We start from the raw sequence: 27,245 nt of genomic DNA, 5'->3' as shown, positions 1-27,245 counted from the left end.
TGGCTTTGTTCACTGGCTATGTTGCTCAGTCTTTGCCCGTTGTCAGTTACCTCTCTACCCAAAGCCCCACTGCTGATCTCATCCACAAACAGGAGGACCAGATCTCACAAACGAAGCAGAAAGTTTCAGTTAAGAACACTCCGTGGGCTGTATACATGACAACCCCCCCGCCCCGCCCCCAGTCCCTAACAGTGTCCTAGCCTGTCCTCCACCCCAACCCCAACACCCATCCAACTGTAATCTGCCTCATGATATGTGAAATAAACATAAAAAACGATTTTTTAAGCTACAACAAAGTCCCAGCAGGCAATACTCCGTGTCCCCTTCCTTCCTCCTGGCTTGTTTGGGAAGGCCTTATTTTTCATTGGGGGGAAGGTGGGGGGGCTTAGCGAACGACTGGATGGGCTTAGCGAACGACTGGATGGGCTAAGGGCAGGGAGGGAGGGAGAGGAAGAGAGGTTATCGTCGCTTGACCTTACGCTCCCTGTGGCAAACACACACGCATACACGCACGCGCACACCCGCACACGCGCCCTCACGTCTCGAACTGCGTGAGCAGGGCACGCACCTCAGGGGTGAGCTGCTGGGCCGCCCGTGCCGCCTCGGCGATGGCCTTGCGGTACGGCCCCTTTCTCTTCTTGTCGAAACGCGACTGGAAGCTTTCGAGAAAGGGCGCGAGCTGGGACAGGCCCAGGTGCGAGGTGGTGGGCGAGCCGAACCAGGAGACGCGGGCCTCCTGCTGCACCAGCAGCCCGCTGTCCCTGCGGCTCACGGCGATGGCCAGCACCCGGGCCGGCCACCAGGGGAAGCCCGATATTTTGGCCCAAACGATATCCCCTACGCACACAGTCCTGCCATCCAGGGCCACGCACTTAGAGACGTTTTTGGAAAAGACGGCGGCCCTGGGCATTCTACCGCGCTTTTTGCCAGAAGAGGAGGAGAAGGAAGAGGACGAGGAGGAGGAGGAAGAGGAGGAGGTGGTGGCAACCCCGGAGGAAGTGCTCGGGGCGGGGTGCGAGCGCAGGGCCCCAGGAGGGGAGAGGTCAAAGGTCTCAGTGGAGCTACACTCGGAGTTGGAGGACTTAAGGTCATCCGTGCTATCGACGCTGCCCACGGAGGCGTTTGAGGAGTCAGGCCGGCCGGGGTCAAAGGTCACGTAAACCGTCAGGTGGCCGGCCTTGCCCCCTTGCCTCTCCCGCCTCCCCTCCCGCCCCCCCTGCTCCGCCCCCGGCTCCCCACAGGGCTCCGGTTCAGGGCGGGGCGAGAGCCGGGCAGCGGCGGAGCAGGAGGAGGAGGCGTCCCCTCCCCCCCGCGCTTTCCGGAAGGGCTCGCGTTCCCCGTTACGGTACCTTTGGGGCTTGATGCGGATCCGGGGCGGGAGGGCGGAGCCGCCCCCGCCCAGGCGCCCCACGCCGCCCCCGCTGATCCGGTGCAGGCGCCGGGTGAAGTGGACCTTCTGGTGGGCGTCCTGCAGGGCGGAGGCGCGGGTGCGGGCCTTGCCGTCGGTGACGCTGGCCACCGTGTCGCGCTGCCTCCGCTGGGCCCTCCGCAGCACCTCGCGGGCCTTCGTCTGCTCCACGTTCTTGCTCTGCAGCACCTTCTTGGCGCCCAGCTGCACCCGCGAGCCGTTGTTGGCGGGCGTGGGCGCGGCGTTGGGCGCTCCCCTGCCCGTCCTGCCCCCCGCCGCCCCGCCCTTCGCCTGACCCGTCGAGGATGAGGAGGACGATGACGAGGAGGATGAGGAAGGGGAGACCCGCACGGCAGCCCCCTGCCGCTTGGGCCCCTCGGCTCCGCGGCCCCTATCCTCAGTGCGGGGCCTCTTCCCGCCGGCCGCCGCGGCCGCCGCCTCGTTTCGCCGCCGCCTGGCCTCCTCGCCCCGGCTTGAGCAGTCCCCCACCCCCGGGCCCCTCCTGGCCTCCCGCCTGTCCCCCGCCGTCACCACGGCGCCCGTTGACGCGGCGCCCGTCGCCACGGTGCCCTTGCACTTGTCGCACAGCACCTGGCGCGGGCGGAGCCGGATGGCGCTCATAATGGAGGTGGGCTCCTCCCGGTACAGCCGGCGTTTCGGCCGCTTGATCTTGCGGGGGGGCGGCTGAGGTATCGACTGGTTGTACGTGTCCCTGATAAACAAAGGCGGGGGGTAGGGCGCCCCCTCCTGGAACAAAGGAGGGGGTTTTGAAGTCCATGGGCTGGGGGCGGGGGCGGGGGCGGGGGCAGGGTTAGGCTCGGGCGCCGCGGGGGCTTGGGCGGCTTCTTTCGGGGCACTGTCCGTGGAGTCCTGGACCCCCCTTTTCTCCATCTCCAACTGGAATGGTTCTGTCTTTAGCTGCATAGATTCAGACTTGTCCCTGTACTCTCTCTTGGGGAACACGGTGACCGGGATTCCGTAGGGACCAAACCTGGAGACAGAGAAGAAACAAAGAAAGTGTGAAAAAATTAACCACAAAACACAGAAATAAATTCAATCGCTGCCTTTTATCAGTCCCTTTTCTGTGCCTTACAAGAGCGAATCACGCGACTGTTGCATTTTAAGCTGCTCTCGCGAAAGCGAGCTCCCATTTCGCCTCGCGTGGGGCCGAGTCGTTTCAAAGGGCCTGCATCGCGGCGGCGTCTTCGGCTAAGCGCAGAAAAAACCGCGGGAGACGAGGGCACACTGAACGAACGCTTTCACGGATGAAAGGCCGAGTAAAAAAACACAGTCTTTCGCTTATGTTAATGCCTGCATTGTGCAGCTTCACAAACAGAGATCAAAACCGCCACCCACGCTCATAGACCCTCCACAGATGAATAAGCACGAGGCTGCCGATGACCACCTTCATGTTTAACTACCCCTAATCACACAATGTCCATAACACCTCTCACTGCTAAAACATCAAACCTGTCAGTCTGGCTCAGGGTCTCCGCTCAGAGCCCCCACAATGAAATTCCTCTGTTCCATTACATTACATTATTGTCATTTAGCAGATGCTCTTATCCAGAGCAGCATACAATGCTATCCATTTATACAGCTTGATTTTTGCAACTCTGGGTTAAGTACCTTGCCCAAGGGTACAGCAGTGGAACCCCAGTGTGGAATCGAACCCGCAACCTTTCGGTTACAAGCCCTGCTTCTTATCACTACTCCACCCTGCTGTTCTATGAAGGAAAGAGCAGAACTGAAAAATTCACGCTTGTGGATGGCTGATAACTGACAGGACAGAATTGAAAGGGAGGTCCCTTGGATATACCGATGGGCTGGAAGTATGAGGATCTTGGCCCCTCCAGAGAGAGAGTGCTTGTTTCAGGGGAGAATGGTGGCTTCACCCCACACTGCCATTCTTCAGACAGGATCTGATTCGCCTGTGCTCTCCTTTCTCTCACTGTAACATGTTATTTAAGCATGTCTACCAAGATTTTGTTTATGACACCTTTCCATGGTATAGATGCCATTTTCTTTTTGAAACCCCCCCACCACCACTACAAACAAGGGGGAACCAAGGAGACTGAATTACCCTGCTCACAGGATACCTCTGTCCCTAACAGGCTCATGGCAGGCCACCCCGAAGTGAAGCTCAGGCCCCTGGGCTCTCAGCTGGTGGAGAGGATGTTTTGATTCTCATGCTCTAGTAATCAGACACATGTGCAACAGAGACATGAAGGTTTCTGAAACACATACAGGGGAGTTAGTCTCTCACCCTGAGATTAAACAGCACCTCACTACCACTAAAATTCATGACTTAATGACTCCCGGATCTGAAGCCACACTAATCCCCCACCCACAAGCTTTACACCCCAATCCCACAGCCCTGGCTAAGATAAGAGCCCACTGCAGACATTCTACCATCTCCAGAGACTGCCTGTGAATTCAGGACACGAGCACCACTCCAGAAGGAAATTGCAGCCATTACATTTTAAAGCTTTTTGTTTTCTGTTTTTAAACGGCTGGATTTTAGTCTTAACTACTCTTCACTTTTTTTTTTAACGTGAAAAAGCCTGACGAGGCAGATTTAAAACGAGCCCATAACTGTGTAACATTCGCTCCCAGATCTGTAGTTTCACACAGGCCACACTTGAGCAGGCTGACGTAACCCTGCCGACATGAGTGCCGCTCGCTCTGGTTAGGACTTCCTGTACCCAGCGTTCTATCAGCTCAATCTGCAGAGCCACAGGGGCCTGGGCTGCTGGAGGCCTCTGCCTGACCTTAACCGCACTGCAGACGCAGCTAGAGAGTGCGGTTTTCTAATAGGCTCCCGTCTCGACCGCTGAGACTGCGAGGACGACCAAGGCCGACCCGGTCACTTTCTGTGAGGACCATGTCCCGCCTCGGCATTGGCTGCGACCAGCAGGGGAGAGGACGCTGCCATCTTGCACAGCAGGAAGGAGGACACAGTGCAGCATGGGAGACAGACTCTAAAGAGCCGGGTGTGCTCACACAGACAGCACAAGCCGACGCTTCGCCTTCCTCCCGCTGTCCTTCATCAATGCAAGAGTGGAGACCATTATTACATTTCGGGAGTTCAACTCTGCGGGGTAACAGAATGTACTTCAGTTAACTTGCTACACTTGTACAATAGTTTTTTTTTTTTTTGATCAGACCGGGACTGTCTGTCAGGTTCTTATTTTACTATGTGCTACAGCATGGATCCTCCCTCTGATTTCACCGTTCGTGGCGACACAGCAGTCTCCACATTTCTCCCATGAACGCTGCTTTTTGGGCAAACTGCATTAGCAGGAGAAGCCTGTTAGATCAGGAAAAACCTATTAGATCAGGAAAAACCTACCTGTTTCATAATCTTGTTTTTCACTGTGTACGTCTAACACACTCTGCATTTATACAGACGTATAGGGCGGCAGTGTAGCACAGTGGTAAGGAGCAGGTCTTGTAACCAAAAGGTTGCATGTTCAATGTGACACAACTGCTGTACCCTTGGGCAAGGTATTTAACCCAGAACTGTTTCAGTAAATATCTAGCTGTATAAATGGATAACATGTAAAACGTAGGCGAATCTATGTAAGTTTCTGCGGACAACAGCATCTGCTAAAATGACAATAATGTAATGTAACACAGATATATGGGTGCTAACTATCATGGTAGCAAGCTGTTATATTATAGGGATGGTATGTAGCAATTTGAGCCACTCCAGGTCTAACCAGAATCAGGTTAGTGCACCTTTGACAGGCAGCTTCCACTCAGCACACTGACGTAAAACCTGAAGCAGCTGACATTGCTATGCATCAGAAGGGTGCACTTCCATCCCAGTGATTCTAACACATACATCAAGCAGCAGAAGAAAACAGTTACATGCCTTGTTCCATAAGTCATCTTTATGGAATGACGCCTGAAGACAAATGTTTGGAATTTCTTCACTCGCTCTCTCACTGCCATGAAAACAAAAGATAAACTAAAGCTGAGCATTCAAGAAGACTAGGGGAGTTAAGAGTTTCCGTTCCTAAAAGCTAGGGCACGACAGACTGTTCGAGAGGAAATAAAATGTGGGTCCAAAATCTGACTGTGCATCATGGAGCCTGTGTGAGAGCGTTAAAAAGGGTCCCTCCAACATCCCCTGAAAAAGCACAGCCTATCACTGGCCAACCACCGGCAGGTCAGGTAATCCCACTAGTAAAATGTTCTCCACTACAGAAAATGCTACCGTTTCCAGTTTCCTGGAAACGATAGCATCGATAGGCTCATGATCATTTCTGAGGCTGTAGGGCGACCTTGGCCTCCACCTCTCACCCTCTCACCCACATTCTCCTTCCCTCTTGCCCTGAAAAGGGGGGTTTTTGATCTGAGGTGACACTTTTCAGACAAGTCATGTGTTCACACAGCCCTTTCTACATAAACCGCTAAACCCTGGAGGCGACCAGGGGCTGCCCCTTGCTCTCACAGTCACACTGACAAATGGGCTTTGAGGAGAGCGATTCGTACATATTTCATCTGAGCAAACACAGAGTGTACACAAAAAGGTACAGAAGCAAAACGTGTCCAGCGCCCAACCCTCTCAAAACATGTTTATATCCTCTGCTGGTGCATGGAGACAGGGGCTACTTCCTCTCTGAACCTCCTCAGGTATGAGTGCGTGTGTGCGCGTGTACGTGTGTGCGTGTGTACGTGTGTGCGTGTGTGCACATGTGTGCGTGTGTGCGCGCGCCATTGAACGCAACCAAATCAGACTGTCTCAACCAACCTGTCCTCACCTGCTGCTGAACTTGTGCTAACCCCAGAACAGCTTTAGAGCTGAACTTTCTCGGTCCCCACCTACACCCGGCAGCACCGCACTGTTCATAAATAAACGAGTGTGGTCGCTAGCTGCATTTGCACTTTGCACTGTTCGCTAGCCTGTCCTTCTGCCTTCTTAGCGGGACTGCAATGAAGAGCTCCCGGCAGCAAACTTCCTGATTACAGCGGATATGCAGAACAGTAGGTCAATGTTTATTCTGCTACACTGACTACCAATGACATATGAGGAGAAAAGTACAACCGAACTAAGAGGCAGCTTGGTTAAGACACTTTTTCAATGCAATATAACCTTGAAGCTTCATCATCATGTCTGGGGTCAGCGAACCAACCCAGGACAATCTGGTGTAGCAATCCTTCAACCTCGCTTAGGTATAGCTGAACTAAAGCTGAAGCAGGTCTGTGGAAACACAGCTGTGGATCCCTAAAGCTGAAGCAAGGCTGTGGAAACATGACTTTGGGTCCCTAAAAGTGAAGCAGGTTTGTGTAAATGGAGCTATATAGGGTGTAGGCCTAGTTCTGCTTCACATTCACTGCAATTGCCTTCCTGAAGAGTACAGGCAAGTTTAGAGGAATTATTTTCCTACCGTGAAGTATATAGCTGAGTTTCACTTAGCAGCTTCTTTACCACCCCTCAATAATAATTCAACGCAGTACACCAGGGTAACTTCAGAGCAAATATCAGGTAATTTCGAGCAAGCGCAATCTTGAAATGTCTTGGCCTGCCAAACTCAAACTCCACCACTCTCACGCTGTTGAGCTAATTTAGTACAAGCAGCATGTTCAAATTCATATTTCAAAGGAGTGCGTACTATTTCAGAGGTGGAGGGTTTGTGGAGTGTGTGACTGTGGGTGTGAGCACAGACCAAAATTGACAGCTGGGTACAGAGAAAGTAGGATAAATGCGTGCGAGAGTGTGTGTGCGTGTCTGTGTCAATGAGTGTGAGCGAGTGTGAGTGAGTATGTGTGAGTACTTGTGGGGGAAGGGTTGTTATGGAATAAGACACCCAGACCCCACACAGAAACAGGGCTACAGCTGGAGTGTCTGTTTAACTTTTGTTTGTGGCTGTCACTAGTCACACACAAAGCATTCATCAACTGGGAACATACAGTACCACGCTGCTAATGTGTTTGTTATCTGGGAGTATAAGATGTTTCTCCCCCACCACAAAACCTATAATTATAATTACAGAAGTACTCTCCTCAGGGTCTGAACCTGCAGCTTTCTGGTTATAAGCTCAGCTCCCTGATCACTGTGCCACAATGTCACCCATTGTGTAGGTGTTTGTGTGGTGTTTGCATGCGTCTCATGCCTCTCACGGTTAACCAGACACATATTTGCACATACTTCCAAGATGGCACACTGAAAGCATAACCTTTTGGTACACAAACCCTGCACCTCGACCATACGCCACACTGCTGACCCATGTCATGGGCTTATAAATGACTGGCTGCAGGTTCGACCCCCCCCCCAACAGGGAGCTGCATTTGTGCCCTTGCGCAAGACTCTTAACCTGAGTACCTTCAGTAATTATCCAGCCATATAAACTGATGACAAAAATAATAACTGACAATAAAAACAATCTAGAGAAGTCACCCTGGTCTGCTGAGGACATGGGCTTAAATATCGCAACACCGTCGCGATATTTACATCGTCTGCAAACATCGTTCTCTGCGTGCGGAAGAGAACGCAGCATGGAATCAGCATCAGCATGGAATCCCAGTTATTCAAGTGTATCGGAATGCTTTCATTCCAGGCCGCCTGTTGAGGCAAACTGGAGGGGGTAAACCAGTTTGGCAAACCAGTTGAGACATCAAACGAAAGAATAACACTGCTCGGATATGTAACTTGTTATGCGTTTCTCAATGACCAGCCGAGATGTGTATCCAGCAACCATGTCCCACAGCCACAGCTTCTATGACTATTTATTAAGCGAATTCTAGCTAATTATGTTATGTTACTGTCATTTAGCAGACATTCTTATCCAGAGCGACTTACATAGGCAACAATTTTTACATGTCATCCATTTATACAGCTGGATATTTTACTGAGGCAATTGTGGTTTGAGTATCTTGCCCAATCATACAGCAGCAGCGCTCCAGTGGGGAATCAAACCAGCAACCTTTCAGTTACAAGCCCTGCTCCTTACCACTACGCTACACTGCCATCCCTAATGCTAGTTATATGGACTACATGATCAGAAAAGAAAACTGTATGAATATAATGACTTCAGCTACAATGTTTCGTCCAGTTGACTACACAACCCCTGAACTCTGACCCAAGACGGTCATGTTTTCCTCTGTACATTCCAGGCCGTTAAGACAGATAAGCTATACCTCCCTAAACAGAAGTAGGGAGACCCAGTGGAAGCTATGCAACAAAAGGCATAGAGTCTAGCATATAACGCAAATTCAGGATATGTGTATCACTTGCTCTCATCTGCACTGGAGATGACCGACAGAGCAAATTCAATGTGGAAGTAAGGAAACAAGAGCACGAGGTAAATACAGTATTCCCCAACTACCACTGTAAGTCTGTCCTTTCGGTGCATTCGGGCCCCTGTGAAAAATCACCTTCCAGGGGGTCACGAAAGAAAGCTTGCCGGACACCATTCATTTATGACAACAGCCATAGTCGACTGCTTTTCCACACCAGGGTCATGTAGCGAACAGGATTTGGGGGTGGGTTAGAAGGGACAGAAGTCATCAAGCTCTGCACCCTAAACCACACAAAGTGGCGGCAGTCTGGCATAAAGTTAAGGGGCAGGGCTTGTAACCAAAAGGTTGCAGGTTTGATTCCCCTCTGGGGCACTGCTGCTGCACCTTTGGGCAAGGCGCTTAACCCAGACTTGCCCCAGTAAATATCCAACTGTGCGAATGGCTAAAATTGTAACCTACTATATGTATGTCTCTCTGGATAGAAGAGTCTGTTGAATGACAATAATGTGAAGTAATGGCTACACAGAACAGTGAAGGTGGAACAGGGACACCACCAACTAGAAAGGAATATGACCTTAGTTTTTTGGTTTGTTAAACCCTCTGAAAAGCCTCCACTGGTGTGAGAGGGGAGTTACCATCTTTTACTGAAAAGCACAAACCTGACTGAATGTGCTGAGATGTGAAAAGATCTGCCTCATTCCAATTCACCAAACAAGCAACCATCTTCCCCGAGAAACAGCCTAAACCACTGTTCAGTCAAGCAAGCTGTTAGCTTTTTCTCCAGCAGAAAACCAGTAAATGATGCATCAATGTGAAAAGGGGAAGCACAATCCGGGCAGAAGGCAGAACTAAAGTCCGGTTTTGGAGGGCAAAACAGAAGCTCAAAAAACACCTTTGCCCTTGCTGAGCCAGGGTCAAAAAAGTCTTTCTGAGTTTCTTTACGGTGCCAAACCAAAAAATAAACTGGTAAATTGCTGATAATAGTCTCTTCAGAGGCAAGGGCAGGTTCTGTGAGCTTGCTCTCGCTCCTAACCCCTCCATATTGGACGGAAAAGGCAGGTTTCTCCCACGACTCAATCTGCAAATGCTGTATTAATGCTGTAAAATCGGCCGTACGGCTTAATAAAGCTGTGCTAAATTTGGCATCACTCAAACACTGCGCCCTGTCAGGTCAGACAGGCATGTGTGGATATCACGCAGCTCGTACACACACACTGAGCGCTGACACTTTCACACACTTTCTCCGCAACCGTGCACAGTTCCACTGCTTTCTGGGGGCTGCTGCCCTGCTATTTTCCAATTAAACTGGCTACTCAATACTGCATAAGACCCGGTGATCTATGTCTATGTAAGTGTAGTTACAGTGCTCCATTCCTCTCCAAACCTCTCCTGGAATTGCCAATGCTGGGACTCTGGGCAGATACTAACTATACCCTGCTGGAGAGCTCAGGAACATGGCAAACCACATATCGCACGCTGCACGGGCTTGCTTTCAAATAACGAGACGCTCGGGCCTGGAAAGAACACACCGTACCGTGCCAAGCACTTTTTTTTTCCTTTTCCATCTCGGCATTGCAGCTGCAGTTTAAACTGAACACCCTCGCCTCCCAAAGCCTGTTTTAAGTCAGTGGGTGAGGTGGCTAGGGGGCTGGGGCGTGGTGGAAACGCTGGCAGAAAACGCAGGGGCGAGCCACTGTCCAGACCACCCGCAAACTGCCCACATGCAAAAAAGTGGAGGCACTCCCGGGCTACAAAGCCCGGTCTGGTAAATCAATGGCTGTGGAACCCAATCCAGCCAATCACTGGCTACAGAACCCAATCTAGCCAATCGCTGACCACAGGAACCCTGGGGAGCCAAACCCTCCAAGTATTCCCTGTAAACAATAACCATTAACCCAATCCCTTTGACTCACCAATGGAGATTACAGACTTTTGTTTTGAGACAAGAAAGAATGGTGGTGAAAACTACTCTCAGTGGTACTACTCTCAGTGGAGTAGTTTCCCATCAGGACACAGTACTACTTGTGTTGCCATGCCATGTAATTTCTCTTGATGCTTTTACATGAACGACCTGATCAGATTAATGCAGCAATACAATTGGTGTGTTTATTTCTTGCCTTTTTTCTCACAGGTATCTGGTAACAAGCTGACTACACTGCCAGGACACAACATTTGCGAGCCAAGCAGACGATGGTTTGAAGCACTAAAAACAGGCGCGCAGTGATCTCCTTTTAAAAGTGTGCTGACGGCCAAACGTCAGCTCTGAAATTTCACAGGGTTGCGCTCAATCCTCAAGCAGACTGACTTGTTCAATCATATCCTGAAATAGAAATGCAACAGGCAGAGTGCGAGAAACGCCGACGAAACGGGAGGAAGGGTGTTGATGAGACGATGCGTAACTAACGATACAAAGGGGGAAAAGCGGGCGGGGGGTTGACGTTAGCCGCGAAGGTTAGGTGAAGTCATCTCAGACAGCTCTACTGTCAGTTTCGTAAATGCAGGTCCACATATCGAGAAAATACATTCAACATCCGCCTTTCCCCTAACCTGCCACTCATGTTTATACCGACTATCATTTAGGTTCATTTCCAATAAACTGTAATTGGTTATTATCAGCCATGTTATCAGTACGAGTACAGGATAAGAAGCACAGTCCCTAGAAAAAAAAAACATAAAATGCACAGTTTTAACAGTCCTTTCGCACAACACACAGTTGCACTGACACCACCCCAAAAAAGAAAGACTGTTCGGAGATTAGTGTTGGCTTTGTTTCTACCCGGTACGGTTCTGGCCCATTAACAAAACTGAATGGCACACTTAACAAGAGCAATGACAGCTACTGTTATTGAGGGTGGGGTAGCTAACGTTTCGTTTCAGGGGATATTCTCAATGCTAAAACTCTTCGCGCCGCTCCTGCGCACGCCGTCTTTCGCTGTCTTTGGGGTGGTGACTTATCGTTAGCTTGTTCGCCTTTCTGTTCACAAGATAACTGCAGCAGGAGCAGACTGAGGGCGTTTGACAAAGTAAACAAAACAGCATGCCACGGACACATTTGGCTAAAACACAAAGCGAACTTTATGAAGCACCACTGCATGCAGACAGATAGTCGGCTGTCACGCGCCGCGATGCGTCAAGAGATGATGAGTTAGCGGCGGTAACTTGCGTCAATTACAAAACACAGCGTTAGGTATGCCATATAATAAAACGACAAACGCTCTGTAATCTGCAAGCCCCAGGGACGCATTTTATCGTTATAACTGACTGGTGGGGCGAGTCAGTTATCTAGCTAGGTGGAGCTAGTGTTTACCTTTTGGAGAGGTCCATCAGAACTCCTGAAAAGATCTTCTCGCCCAGTTGGAATGACACCACCAGAGCATCATCTATGATGTGATCCAGCGAGACCCGAACCTCCGACCCAGGGATGAGATGGGCGATTGAGTCCGGCTGTAACCCGGCAGTGTCGGCACATGGCTTCGCTTCGGACTCAGTTTCCTGGGAGTCCGCGTGGAGCATCCCCTGCGGCGCGTGCAACTCCTCGGACTCCAATGCAGTGGGTACCTGGTCCGCCGCCGTTGCGGGGGGATCGGAAGAGTTAAGAGGAAACATGTTCGTAAGGTCTCTAACGTTATTCTTGTCACCGGCGGCCCCGAGAAGTTCCTCGTTCTCTAAAACGGGCGGAGAAACTACGCGGTCTGCGCGTTCAGCATCCTCTGGCGACTCGGTCTCGAACTGTGCGCAAGGAGCATCATCTGCGGGGTCTGGCTCTGGTTCCGTCGTGAGCAACGGTTTGATTAAAGCTCGCACCTCGCAGACGATCTCGGTCGGTTCGCTTACATCCGATTCTGGGCGTTGGACGTACTCGGTCGCCGGTTCCACGGATTCCACCGAAGAGAGTAAAGGCACCGCAAGCCCGGACTCCGGCGTTAAGGGAGCAGGGTGCGAGTGCAGTAAGACCACGGATGGTTCCGAGGCGGGACTCGGAGCGGGCTGAAAGCAGGCGTGGGACTCGTGCGGACTGACCTCGTTTGCAGCCTGCACAAGAACGGGCGAAAACTCCACTCTCGAGCTCTCGCTCTCACCCTCGGGGTCTCTCCACTCGTGGTCTTCCGGCGCGCTCTCAGCCTCCTTTTCGCTGCCATCGGGATACCCGGCTTCAATTTGCTCGTCTTCGGCAAACGCAGCATAAGCTTTTCCCGCGGATCTTTGGTCCGGCCTGTCCTGTCTCTCCGTGCGGACCAAGCTGCATTCCAAAGCTGCATCCCCATCCTCGGACAGATGCACGAGGTCCATTACCGACGGGCGCTCATTCGCAGCCTCGGTCTGAGGTTTGGCCTCCGTCGCAGCTGGCTCCGACTCTAGCTCCGATCCGTCCCCCACTGTTGTTGATGCCGCCGCAGTAGCTCCTGGCTCTGCAGCCACGGCCGCCATTTTCTTTCCGCTTTGCAAGTAAAGGTTGGCTCCGCTGGATGATAAGACGTGAGCCCGCCCACCGCGCACCAAGTGCACTTGGGATTGGCTAAGTAAACTGCGAACGTGCGCTTATGCGGTTACCGCCATGTCACTCGAGAGAGGTTACCGGAAAACGTCGTTCCGATTGGCTCCCTTTTATCAATAATTTCGGCGTTTTCAGTTCCGTGGATGGCGCCACAGGGGGCGACAATGTACTATCAATTTTTGATAAAAGAGAGGGCGCCGTTACCTGCGGCTATAACCGAGAGGTGTCGAATCGATCCGGATATGTACTATGGACCATCTCAAATGGGATCCCGTCATTCGATTTAAATACACAGTGTATTTTTAAGAGCTTGCCTGCACTCAATGCGGCGTATGTACTTTGCTCGTCTGTATTTAAACAATATTTTGAGCAATTCAAAAACTAGTTGTCTGTGATCATTAGTGTTCTCGGTATGCATTTGTGGCTAACTGGTCTATTTTAAACCCTACTATATTGACGTGCTTCTGCATTTTAATTTTGATTGATAATAACCACTGTCTGCAATTAGACAGAGGACGTTACTTACACGTTACATGCAAAATAAAGGCACGTGTTACAAAATGGCCACGGAACTTAGCTGCACTTAATTGTTCCCAGCAAATGGAATTCTCACTTCTTTTTTTTGATGAATTCACTCTTGAACATTTCATGTTGACTGCAGATGTCTCCTGGGGATGTGCATTGTGATTAATATTCACTGTATAAAGACTGAAGCCATGTCAGTGTAAATAATGACTCAGTGCAAAGAGATCTGCGTTCTCACCCCTTCATGAAAGGAAATGAATATGCATTAATTTTGTCTTCATTTTGTGGGGTTGTTGAATGTTCCCTGTTGAAAAGCTGATGAATAAGAATAAAACTTTTTCTGTTTCTTAATGTCTGTATTTGAGTACTGATCCCCCCAGCCCCACAGTCCTTAGCCTCTGCTGAAAAATGAATTAGCCACAGTCAGACTAAATTATTATGATCTTTTTAGTAGATGCCATCATCCAGAATGGCATTTTTGCATACTGTACATGTGTGCTGCTAGATAATCAGTGAAGTGTTTCAGGTTCATTATCTTGTACAAAGGGTTTAACAGCAAGGCCCTGCCTGTGACTTAAACCCACTGCCAGCAACCTTTGGCTTGCTACTTCGGCTCTGCCTTCTTCTCCTCTTAAACCACTCCAAAGACCAGGAAGGTGTGGACACCTTGAACAGAGTGCAGTGAGACTAGAGGTGTGGTGTGGCACAGTGTTATTATGTAAGTTGCTTTGCTGCAAGCCCACCATCATCACATTGTTTTAAAACTGTGGGTCTCCATCTACAGTAAATGCCCAAAATGTGGTTTAACTTTATCACAGGTTCATTACATTATTGTCATTCAGCAGAGCAAATTACATGGGTTACAGTTTTTACATGTTTGCATTTATACAGCTGGATTTTACTGAGGCAATTCTGGGTTAAGTATCTTGCCCAAGGGCATAGTAGCAGTGCCCCAGCAGGGAATTGAACCAGCAACCTTTTGGTTACATGCCCTGCTCCTTATCACTATGCTACACTGCCACCCCAAGGTTCCCTTAGAATGTGGGTGGAACAGACTCTAGGGAGAGACTGGACAGGTCTATCAAACATAATTTTTTTTCTGACAGTACATTCTTCTTATCCATATGCCAACAACACATACGTTTTTTTTTTCTTACTTCTTCACAGCAACGTGTTAGGACAGACTGACTTTGACTTTTACATCTGTGCGTGAGATGCCAACAGAAAAGCCTTTCTACAGAGGAGAAAGAAATGTGCTTTTTAAGGAAGCATCTTTTTTGGATTAAGAGCAAATGTCTCTCACACATGCAGGGCAGTGACGTCACAAGCAAGCTTAGCTAGGAGGGTCACCTGAGAACTCTTTTTCTCATTTTCAGTGATGACCTTGGAGAGACCAGCTGGACAGGGAAAGCCAGGGAGTTCAAAGCCAATCCGCTATAGGGGGTAAAATTAGGTGACAAGCCAAGTGTACAGGTGTAGAGAGCCAGGGACGTGACCAGGGCACTATGGTTATCGCACCTATTCTTTCCATAGGTTTCACATACAGAACAGTGTCCCCATCACTTCACCAGCAGCATTGGATTTGCTCAGTCCACTTGAAGGACCTCCCCCTACTGGCCCACCATCACCTCATCCAGCAGCACCTGTTATTCTCAGGAGGTCTCCAACTCAAGTACTAACCAAGCTCAGCCCCACTGCGTCAGTTATTGGCATGAGTAGGATACAGGTTGGTATGGCTGCTGGCAGACTATATAAACCTATAAAAAGCTGTATGAAGCCATAAAGCCAAAGGAGTCAAGGTTAAGTCTACAGCATTCCTCAGGGTCAACAACCTTAAACATACAACAATACACCGATACACACAGGAGATGGGAGAGTCCTGCACTATATAGTCAGGTTTAAAGTAATACACAAGCAGCTCTGAAAATGTGGTCAAATCCTTAATAAATTAATGTAAAACACTGCCTGTGTGAAGTTTTTCATGATGATCAAGGGCATATGATGTAACAGGAGTGAAATGTTTTGTCATGTATTGAATGTTAACTGAAGCTCAGTATTCCACTGATGCGAGGTCCACACATCACAAAAACACGCTGAAACTATGCATTGTTGTTGCTGTGTCAGATTCTATGTGGTTTTTAAACTTTAAAAAAATTGCCATTGACAGAAAGGTTTAGTTTAAGCACGGGTTGCAATTCCATCTCTTCACAAAGTTCTGTGCCCTTAATTTTTACAAGGACTAGCAAGTGTTTAATTTATAAAGTTCATACTTAAGTTTATATATATATTATGTATCAATTGATTTATTAGTTCATTTTAACAACATTAAATAGCTCATGCTATTATGTAAGTTTTGAGGAAATGGAGCATTTGCTCAGATTCAGTACGTGATGGATGGAGTACACTGCAGATAGAGTAAATTTAGGCCTTTGTTTTTATATGGACAGAGCAGCGATGAACTTGCACATTGTCTGGGGACAGAAGAGGTTACATATTGTGGGATAGAGAGCTTAGGGCTCTTGGGCTGTGTAAGACATTTTAGTTAAAAACGAGTTTTGAACATAAGGATATTTTTTGTTATGCCCTCTTTTTATTGGTTACCACCAAAATTCCTTTAATGATGAATGTTAAAATCTGCTTAAATGTAACACAGAACAATGCAATGACATGGGACTTGAACATTCTATGGTCTGATTTTCAATACTCTGCTGTCTGTAGACAGAACCTATCAATGTGAACCATGGGACATTATAAAGCAAATGGATAAAATTACACGCACACGCTACACCCAACAGAAAGGAACACATTGGTAGAGGATAATACTAAAATCAGAGGAGCTCTGGGGGCAGAGGAATGAGGAGAGTCATTCACACTCCCATTTAAGTTTGTTCAGCATGAATGAGGTGTGTTTAATGCGTGAATTTGTGAGCTAGTAGTACAGATTGCAGTGAGGTCTGCTGGCGTCCTTAACTAGACGTTTGCTGTGGCTCATTGGTTGCTGTGGCTTATCATAAAAGTTTATATCTCACAATGCCTGATATTCTCCAAAAGCAAAAGGGATCCCTCACTGAGAAAGGAATAAAATAATTTAGCACATCACTCAAGGGCATTTTTAGTTTGAGGAACATTTAGCAATCGCTGGATTTCATGCCAAGTATAGATTTTTTTGATTGTGTTTGCGGGCACGTCTTTAACTGTGTAACTTTAGATGAAAGCAAAGGTACATAGGCGCTGTCAATTATAAACCCAACGCCATATCGTTTCTGTGCTTTTCTTTGAACTCGGGGTCACTGACCTCCTGGCTTTCAGCTGTACAGTCACTCCTCCACAGAATTCAAATCATTTCATATTCTTTCAGTCACATTCCTTAGGACACATGGCACTGAGCAGCTCTAAATATAAGCAGCATACACTCAGGAGTGTATGTGGTATACATACCCAAACACAAACCAGCTGGCAAACATTTATGAAATGTATTCATTTACCTGGCAGACATATTCATACAAGGCAACTTACATTTGTACATATTTACTGTTTACATTTTTACGTATTAACCCCTAAAAAAGCTGAATATTTATTGAAGTGATTGAGTTATTTAGTGAAGTGAAGATAAGTGCCTTACTCAAGGATACAATGACAGCGCCTCACCTGGGAATCACACCTGCAGGTCATGAACCATTACATCACACTGTTCCCTTTAGTGAAAGTTAGCAATAAAATGATTGTGTTTACTTATACGAAACCTTTACTAAAAGGAGATGGTTTTCAGAGTATGACTCCAGTCAGAATGATTTCAGGGTTGTCATCGATGAGGATCCGAAATAAGGATTATTTAAAGAAACTTCACATCAGCCAGTGCAATCTACCCATTGGGTATGTTGCAATGATACTGCTTAAATACCATGTCTTTAATACTTAGTGGCTAAAATTTACAGACAGCCTTTTTGCTGTATTTTTTGGATTAAAAAAAATAAAATATTAAGAAATACTCATTGGTTAATCTGTTTTATTGTCATTTAAGTCTGTGGGGAGAAACTATGAGAGACAGCAGTCATTAAAACAGCTTATTCATTTTTGAGTGGCATAAACCTTGATGTTCAGCCCACCTTATAGTATCTCCTGACTTTCAGTACTGCAGCGAGTTCTTGCAATCCAAGAGACTCAGGGCTGCAGAGGAATCCAAACTGAGAATAACAGAGCCAAGAGTCAGTGGCTTTATCCTGTCAACCTCTGAGTCTCTCCGTACGAGCATTCAGAAAGCAGCTCTTGCAGGATTCAGTTACAGGAAATCAGTGCAATAACATGCAAAGGAAGAAAGTGGAAATGCATTCAATCCACTGTGTTGCTTATACTTTTTCCCGTGCAACATTTTTTGCCAAATGTGTGGATATGAACAGTAGCCAGTAGAGACAGTTGTTTATCCCCATATTAGAGACAAAAATGTAACAATAATGCAAGAGTGGTGTTGATAGGAATTATAATGGAGGCAGTCTGTGGCAAGCTGCATGTTTTTAGTCTGAAATGCTTGCAAATGTATAGACATGTCACTTCTTTCATTGCTTACACACTTTTTGTTTTCACTGTAATCAGATTCTGTCGCTACTGTAAAAAAAAAAGTACTTTCAAAATTATGTTGCCAGCGAAATTAATTAAAAAACTAAGACCAAAATATGAATTTAATGATTATGTCATTTTTTTATTGTATGCCCTTTGTGTTAATATAGAATACAATAAAAGGAAAAAAAAGGCTAAAGGTCCAGAAGAAAAGCATCATGGGTAAGTGACCTGAGAGGACACTTTCCCTTTCTGCAGTCTCCCCTGTCACTCTTGCAGTGGGCGAGGGACTGCCACTCTCATAGTGATAACTCCCTGCTTTGCCGGTGATGTGGTGCCACCAATAAAAGTTTATTTGTGCCATAAAAGGTGTGTGTGTGTGTGATGTCATAAGAGAAGGGTGGAGGTCCTGACTGAGGCTGCATATATAAAGAGGGGGACAGCAAGTCTCTCTGTACCTCTGTCTTCCTCCCTCACTTCTCTCTCCTTCTGCACATCACCGCCTCTCCTGCACCATGGCCTTCTCCGGCAGGTATGAGATTGAGAGCCAGGAGAACTACGACGAATTCCTCAAGCTCATTGGTAAGAGATCTGCTCCCCTCCAGATCAGCTCCTGAAGAGAGGCAAAAATCTGAGAACTGTGTTCACATGGTTTTCACCCACCCAAAAAGAGCATTAATCAATAGTATCTAAAAGTTATTTGTTCCAAGAGAAGTATCTAAGTATGAGTACTATGGGCTCATTTAAATGTTTTTCACTTGTGGTTAAGCATGCCACTGGTTCCTGGATGCCAGTTACACAAAACCAGCATGGCTGTAGTGAGGATATGTACTGTGGTGTATACTGATTTTCCAAGTACAGAAATTCAGAGACGATAAAGATAAATTTGACTGTCAATGTCAGCATGAAAGAGTTTTCAGAAGTTGTTTATTAGAGCATCACTCTGCGTGATTTGTCTAACCTCGGCTATCTGAAACTCCCCCAGGCATTCCCGATGATGTCATCGAGAAGGGCCGCAACTTCAAGATCATAACTGAGGTAGTGCAGAACGGCAACGAGTTCACCTGGTCCCAGATCTACCCCACCACGTCCATGACCAACAAGTTTGTCATCGACAAGGAGTGCGACATGGAGACCATGGCAGGAAAGAAGTTCAAGGTCAGACAGTCCCCAAGTTTTCACCTTCCTTTTTGACGCAAAGGCCGAATGATTGGCCAAGGTCACAGTGACCCTCAGGAAGTGGGGCTGAGGCAAGGCGGAGAGGTAGCACACAGACTGATCTCTGCCCACATCATTGAAAAAGACTTTAAATATATATTACATTATTGTCTTTGGGAGATGCTCTTATCAGAGTGATTTACATAGGTTACAGTTATATCCATTTATACAGATGGACTTCACTAAGGCAGTTGTGGGTTAAATATCTTGCCCAAGGGTACAACAGCAGTGGTCTAGTGGGGAATAGAACCAACAGCCTTTTGGATACAAGCCCTGCTATTTACCACTACACCACACTGTATCAACACATTCTTGACTTCCTAATGCAATGGCAACAGGGACAAGAAGAGCCCAGATGGCATGAGAAAATATGAGCGAGGAAGAGAAAGAGAGAGTGAAAGAAGGATTTCAGACCCCCGGACTCTTGCCCAGTCGGCCGATTGGCCCCACATGTGCAGTCATATAGCTCAGAGTGCTTTGAACTGTAACAGAATAATGGCCATAATGCAGTATGGAGCAGTGGTATGGATTGCCTGCATCACTTTAGAAGCAATGTAACCAATAAAATTTGCTCCGGTGATTGCAAGCTGGATGTTGCTATGGGAATGCGTGAGTACTCAGATGAGTGGGTGAATGAACATAAAGTAGGGAAAATGTTCATATCCACAGGAGCCCCTCATAGCTCTCCAGTTTCCTCACACTCACTATCATATAGGACCATGAAGCCTGAGTCTCGGTCTCTCTCTCCCTTTAGTTAATGATTTACTGTGCTCACTGCACGTCGCACTAAACACCATTGAATAGGACCCCTTTTGAATCGCTACCTTTCTGACCCTCTCAGGCCACCGTCACCATGGAGAACGGTAAGCTGACAGTACGCTTCCCTAACTACCATCACACGGCGGAGGTCTGCGGGGACAAGCTGATAGAGGTGAGTGAGGGGGAGATGAGCCATGCCAAATGGCACCTCTGAGCCATCAGCTACACATTACATTACATTACATTACATTATTGTCATTCAGCTGACGCTTTTATCCAGAGTGACTTACAATTTTAGACATTTATACAGCTGGATATTTTAATGAGACAATTGTGGGCTAAGTACTTCGCCCATGGGCACAACGGCAGTGACCCAGGAGGGAATCAAAACCGTCGACCTTCTGGTTTAAAGCCCTGTGCTGTACCACTACATCACACTGCTGCCCGTGTTGTAGTGTTCTTGGACTCTCTGTACACTCAATATCCCACTACCCAGTTCTCTCACTCCACACCGTTCTTTGCAGTGCTCCACAGCCAGCGGTGTGAAAGGCACCGTGACACTGAAGAGAACCAGTAAGAGGATTTAACAGAATCACCATGACCCCTTGCTTGCAACCCCTGAGATCTACCACTGAAAGGGAAAATAAATGTGTTGTTACTGTGCCACCCAATCTTTCTGCCTGTGTGTTTTTCCTCTCCCTCCATGACCTGATATTACATGTCATTAGTGCAGGGTGTGTGTGTGTGTATTCCTCTGAAAAAGCTCAAAGCGAACTGAAAAGTGTCACCAGTTATAAAAGTGTTGCAATGGTGAAAAGTCACCACTGGGGGGCACTTCACAGTTATATCTGATTCATAAAGCAGTATCTTCGTCTTCGTCTTCGTCTTCGAGAAAAACATAATATTATATTATATTATATTATATTATATTATATTATATTATATTATATTATATTATATTATATAGCCTAATATACATAATACTATATGTATATGTTGTGTGTGTGTGTGTGTGTGTGTGTGTGTGGGTGGGTATTTTTTACATTATGCCATATTTTACTGGTGATATTCACTAATCATTCATGAATCTGAAAACTACAGATTAGCAATGTGAAAGCTACAAATACCAGCAAGGGTTAAATCCATGTTTACACTGTCAAAATGAGTGCTGACCTTTCCCCAAGCTAATTCAGCCCTTGTGCACATACCGAGAGGGCTGGCCTCCCCCTCTCTGAAATCAGAGTGAGAATGACTCAGTTAAATACAAAAGGCTATGTCTGCATGATAAATACTACATCCACACTGCCAACATATTTTGGACACAAAACAATCATGCAGGAATGAAAAAACGAATCAGGAACCACATTCAGTAAAGATTCACATGCAATGTTTTCATACGTGTAAATTAGATTTGAACATTCCACCATACTATTTTATCAGTGAAATGGTGTTTAACAGAAATATTTGAATCTTTTCGCCTCATTTCAAGAAAAAAAACTATTGAGTGTAGATCTTTTATGAATGCAGTTAATGAAATCATTTTGGTCTTTGGACCTGTAACCTTGAATCAGAGTGAAATTCACCTCTTGAATCCTGAACTAAAAGAATGAAGTCGTAAAATAATAACAGTACTAAAATATGGGGAAATAAAATAAGGCAACAATTATCAGTTACACATACAATAACTGCCCACAGGAAAATTAAATATATTGTAACATATACAGTATTGAGAAGTATGTTGTTAGGTTCAAGATTATATTGCAAATAATCTTAAAATGTAATAATGCAAAGAATGAATATACTACAATATACCAATGCAGCAATAATTTAATATTATTTGCAATGTATTGATTAAGTTAAAAATAGTTAAAATTGTTTGTATGGGTGCACTTAAAAAGACTAATCGTTTTTGTTTCTTTCTGATCTTTGGATAGCGAGAGACAGCTACATAAAGCACAGCCAACACTTTGGAGCTCTATGCCTCTCCTGAGAAGCCTGGGTGCTTGTACGTGCCTGCCAAGAGAAACTGAGGATGAATGTGTATTATTTTGGGAAAGTAAATGTCTCACTGTCTCACGTAGGATAAACTGAACCTCTGTTTGATCTCAGGGATCAGAGCGTGGATGGATCTGGTCTTCAGGCAGCTGGGACTTCCTGTGTCAACAGAGTCTTTTGCCGTATTCTTCATTTAGATTTTTCCGTTCGTCACTGTGGTCAGGCTGCTTGCCACTGTGCAATGCACTCTTTTAGATCACAATAAGATTGGTTTGCTTTTCCATTTTTATGCGTCTCTTCACAGTTGGTGCATTTTTTGCTCTGCGTTATGATTGAGCATGTTTGCCCCAGTTTTAACACATTATCCCGAGCCCCCCTGGGGTTCGTTCATTTTTTCCTTAAGGAATGTTGTGGGAATGAAAGTGGGGATTTTTCAGATGTGTTATGCACTAACAGAATTCATGTGTTTTTAAAGTATCTATGCATTATTTTAGATTCACATCTTAACGTAAAAAGGGTGGTTAACATCGATTTTAAGCAAATTCTCTCCTTCATTCACAATTATTAGACATTACAACCATTAACTGTAATACTAAAGGCCTGCAATGGACCTGTTTGTGTAGGGGGGCTCTCCTGTAGTTCATGGGTCAGTAAAGCTGGAAAAAAAAACTCAATGGCACCACCAGGGAAGCGGTGGTGGAGTTTTGATCTCACCTCTGAGAAACATTCTTATCTAACAAGAACATGAAGTATTATTTTGTATTAAGAAGAATGTTGATGATAAGAAAGTACATTGACATGAACAGGATGTTTAGCTCAGTGTGGTTCATAATGTCAGAGGCAATATCACCCTGCAGCTTTAATCTCTCAAGTTTTGCTGTGCTTGGATACAGCTTGGATCAGAGGCTCCTGGGAAAATCCAAGCCGATACTGGAGGTGGTGTCAGTGTGTCAGCAGGGGGCAGTCTTCCCTCTGGTAGTAAATGTTAGAAGGATGTCCTGACTCATTGTGGACATTAAAAACCGTAAGATACTTATCTCAAAAAGCAGAGGGTTTCCCTGTTGGCCCTACCTATCTTCCTATTTTGGCTCTCTAAATCTTACTGCCTCATCCCCCCCAGTGACTGTGACAACATTACACATCTGAATAAATACACAGTGCAGCTTGCCCCCTTCGTGTGTGACATGCTAAATCTGCAGTGATCTTAGCGCAAAGGTCTGCATTCTCCAATAATCCAAAGAAAATCTATGGCTGTGTCAAATTTGGCCTCAATGGATCCCTAGGTCTCTGGGATCCATGACAAATCCAACAAATTATTCCATGCATTACTAACTCATTTTATGAAGAAAACCATCAACGGCGGCTGGGGGGCGGGGGGGGTGATGCAATCTCAGAATGCAGTAAATTGCTTCTCGGAATGTAAACAGACAAGCCATTGATCTGGATGCGCGTCAGCTAAATTTCAGCCTCAAACCAGTGCACAGACATGCAGATGTGCATTGGGCTGCACAGAAGCGTCACAGAGACAAAATGCCAAATAGCGCACTTATAAGGGGTGGCGCTAAGGTTTGGCCTGCACTGACACAAGCCACCTTTGATACAGCAGTGAATGGGGCTCTATGAGGAAATTTCACAGTATGTATCTCCGGACAGTGCGGAGAGGACCACAGAGATGATTAATAAAGGCAGATGCCATCTGTGTAAGAGATGGGTGCACTTATCGAGTTTTCGTAACTGTTCAGTGCTTCAAACACATAAATAACCCCCCAGTCAAAACACCCATGTGAAGTACTGTACAGTAGTTGTGGCTGTCGGCTTGTGGAATTTCTTTTGAGTTTACATATGAAACCACAGTAAATCCTCCCTCAGACAAACTTCTTCAACACAGGAAATCCTGCTCTTCCTGTGCGTTGTTTGGATCTCCCCACAGTTTGCCTCCCCAACTCTCTCTGTAAGCTCTTCCCTTTTTCATATACAACTTGCTGTTTTTTTGTGTGTGTCTGTAAGGGCAGTGGCTTGGCATAGTGGTGAGGAGCAGGGCTTGTTACCCAAAGGTACCCTTGAGCAAGACTGCTAAACCAAGCTGCTTCAGCATACAGCCAGCTGTGAGTGGATAACATATAAGTCGCTCTGGATAAGTGTCTGCTAAGCTAATAATGTGAACTTTAAATTGTGATTCTCGGACAAGCTTACGACTCATTGCAAACTGACACGGCCCCCCTCGCTCCCTTCCTAGACCTTTTTTAAATTAGGTCCTTCCTTCTCTCACCCCCTTTCTGTCAGTTGTCCTCAGTGGAATGCTCTTGGCTTTATTTGCTTAGTAGAAGAAGGAAGAGACGCAGGGATAAGAATCTCAGCCATTGTCTTCCACTCCACTGCACGCTAATGTGCATGTTGGGTGGGAGGTGGGGGGTGGGGGGTGTAGCCAACAGGCACCCCCTGATTGGAGTCCCCTTCAGGCACTTAGACAGTCCTGTTAATGTCCTCATTTGGGCTCCAGTGTGAGGATATATGCGTGTGGCTAAAAGCGCAGGCTGACAAAGTTCAGTCTGCCCACGCATCGGTGTGACTGAAAGAAGCACAAAGACAATCACCACAAGCTTACTTCACTGCCGTTTGAATTTGGGCATTTCTGTCACTTTATTTGAAGCTCTCTTCTGTTTAAAGGGGACTCTCATCTTTGGTCTTCCCCACCCCCACCCCCACAAAATAACCCCCCCACTCCTTCAAATGCAGCCAATGAAAACAAAAGCAATGGCATAAGTTTATTCTGTCCACTCACAACAGACACCGCTGCTCTGTTCAAATTTTTTCGGGATTCTCTTGCTGGTCCAGGCATTATACAGGGGTTTTCAAAACAGGTGCAAAATGCAACGATGTCATCACCATAAAAAAAAAAATCTCACTGGCCTCCAGCAGTATAAACAAGACAGATAAACAACAGCATGGTTTTCTTGCATAAAAAAGTGATTGACCAGAATAAGTTACAAGGGAGGAAGCTGTAGCTATAAAAGTGAGTATAAATGGATCGGTTACAGTTCTGAGATTTTACTGATAACATATTGCACTCTGAGGCTTCCTGCGAAAACCAACAGTGACACGATGGCAAACGTCAGCTTTCTTCGCTGTAGGAAATGCTGCATACACTCGCCTCTTCACATATGACAAGAAAAACCCTACTGGGAAATACACAAACTTTCAAAATAAAATACATATATACAGTGAGATGAAAATAAATTCGTAAAAAAAAGCAACAATGGACACAAATGATCTAAAACTTGCAAAACTTGTAAATTGCAACTAAATACAAAGTAAATACATTACAGTTAAACACTGTATACTCAGACTCGGGCCTCTTTAAACAAAACATGGGAGGGAGGGTGGGTCAGGGAGACATTAAAATGGTCTAATAAAAATATTGAGATTACATACAAGTACGAGTTCATACAATCCAGTGAGCAATTTGACCAAAGACGTTCTATTTATCTTGACCAGATTATCAGCTCAGTCTGCTTCCCACTGAAAGTTCTCTCTCTGCCTTTGTTGAAGCTGTAATTGTTATGGACTGTCCGGTCGATCTGAATAGTCTTGCAGTGGTGTAGTGAGCATATAATCACAGATGGCACAAGAAACCAGCTACCAACTGGTACATCCTCGACAAGAGGAAGGCAGGAGCTGAATATCTGGTCATAATAAATAGACTCATCTGTCATCTGAGGTAGTTCAAAGCTTTGGAGCACCGGAGGGTGAATTCTGTGCTTGCTGACTGGTGCCTCTGGCGGGGCTGTCATCAAGCACCAAGAAGTGAGCAGACTGCCTGTTTAAGTCATACACATTGACAGTGAGACCTGATGGGAGCTTATCTATGCTCTGTAAACCATGGTCAGCACCTAACATCAGCTAGCTGGACTGTAAGTGGTCATCTTTCACTGTATTTAACTCTGTCCTGGATGTGGGTACTGTCCTCAGCCAGGTTACTGCGAGGTAGGTCTCAGGTAACAGGCTAGCGTACTACTACAACAAAAAAAGTTGAACTGTAATCTGGCCTACCAATGTGAGCACAGCAGGGAAGACTCTAGAATTCTGAACGTCCTGTTTGCCGTGGCAGAGTACTGTAGCAGCCCTCAGGGAACGAGGGCTCATCGCCGGAGGCCTTTCTCATCTTTGAACTGACGGACGTCTGGCCACAGATTCACAGCAAGAGAATATGACATGACAGGAGCTTGTTATCCATTCAGTTCACGTTCTCAGAGCCACCTCGGTGAGAGTGTTTCCAGGCTTCAGCAGTATTTTAACAGGCTAAGGCTGTGCTTTTATCTCCTTACTACACCACCAGCCACTGACCTCTGGACCCACTTCTACAGCAGACCAGAATGCCTGATCCAGGAATAGAGGGACCAGCACTGTTTAAAACCACTGTTGCCACTCAGTAAGAGGGCTTTCATAGATTATGCAGCAGGTCCATTTCCCATGACGCTTTGGTGCAAAGACTCATTTGGGACAAACGTTCAATTTTAAAGAATTAATGGTTTTTTCCTGCAGTAAGTCATATTCCTGTGAAACCTGGCTATTCTGGAAATGGAATTACTTTTTGAGAAACACTGCTTACTAAATATTTTGTGTCTGACTTTGCAGATGCTTGTGGCATTTAATATCCATTACTATTGAGTTTTGACAGTGGGCTTACTGTACAAATTGGATGCTAGCCAAACTGTTAGCAGTGCTGACCAAGGAACAAAAATCAAACATTGACTAATTTGGCTTACTGTAAATAAGGTAAGATTTCGCTTTTTTAAAGACAATCCTACACCCTGAAGGGCAGAATGGGGTGAATATTTAAACTTATTTTACCATTCTCCATGACTCCAGGATGAGGATATCAAGGATATTCAGGACCGTGGGAACCCAGTTCTGCTATCATGTGACAGACTGATGGATCATGTGACAGGCATGAGAAAACAGAGGGCCTTTAGGGGCATGTTTGGGTTCTGACAGAAATGGTCAGTATCGACACTCTGGGTGCTGAAAATCTGTAGGTGGGAA

The 27,245-nt window shown here is 46.4% G+C and overlaps 2 protein-coding genes across 2 annotated transcripts; one reads left to right on the top strand and one right to left on the bottom strand.

The window, feature by feature from the left end:
- Positions 1-409: 409 nt before the first annotated feature.
- On the bottom strand, positions 410-13,306 carry pwwp2a (PWWP domain containing 2A). Its single transcript, XM_036523883.1, has 2 exons — positions 11,964-13,306; positions 410-2,399 (listed from the first exon to the last, which is right to left on the bottom strand). The coding sequence occupies exons 1-2, from the start codon at positions 13,082-13,084 to the stop codon at positions 536-538; spliced, it is 2,985 nt and encodes a 994-aa protein (XP_036379776.1). The 5' UTR covers positions 13,085-13,306; the 3' UTR covers positions 410-535.
- Positions 13,307-18,708: 5,402 nt separating this feature from the next.
- Positions 18,709-20,868, top strand: LOC118775712 (gastrotropin-like). Its single transcript, XM_036525755.1, has 4 exons — positions 18,709-18,812; positions 19,216-19,388; positions 20,290-20,379; positions 20,732-20,868. The coding sequence occupies exons 1-4, from the start codon at positions 18,746-18,748 to the stop codon at positions 20,792-20,794; spliced, it is 393 nt and encodes a 130-aa protein (XP_036381648.1). The 5' UTR covers positions 18,709-18,745; the 3' UTR covers positions 20,795-20,868.
- The last annotated feature ends 6,377 nt before the right edge of the window (positions 20,869-27,245 follow it).

Source organism: Megalops cyprinoides, chromosome 3 (genome assembly GCF_013368585.1).
Source record: "Megalops cyprinoides isolate fMegCyp1 chromosome 3, fMegCyp1.pri, whole genome shotgun sequence".
Taxonomy (NCBI): domain Eukaryota; kingdom Metazoa; phylum Chordata; class Actinopteri; order Elopiformes; family Megalopidae; genus Megalops; species Megalops cyprinoides.
The sequence above is the reverse complement of the archived record's forward strand: the minus strand, read 5'-3'. Positions and strand labels throughout refer to the sequence as shown.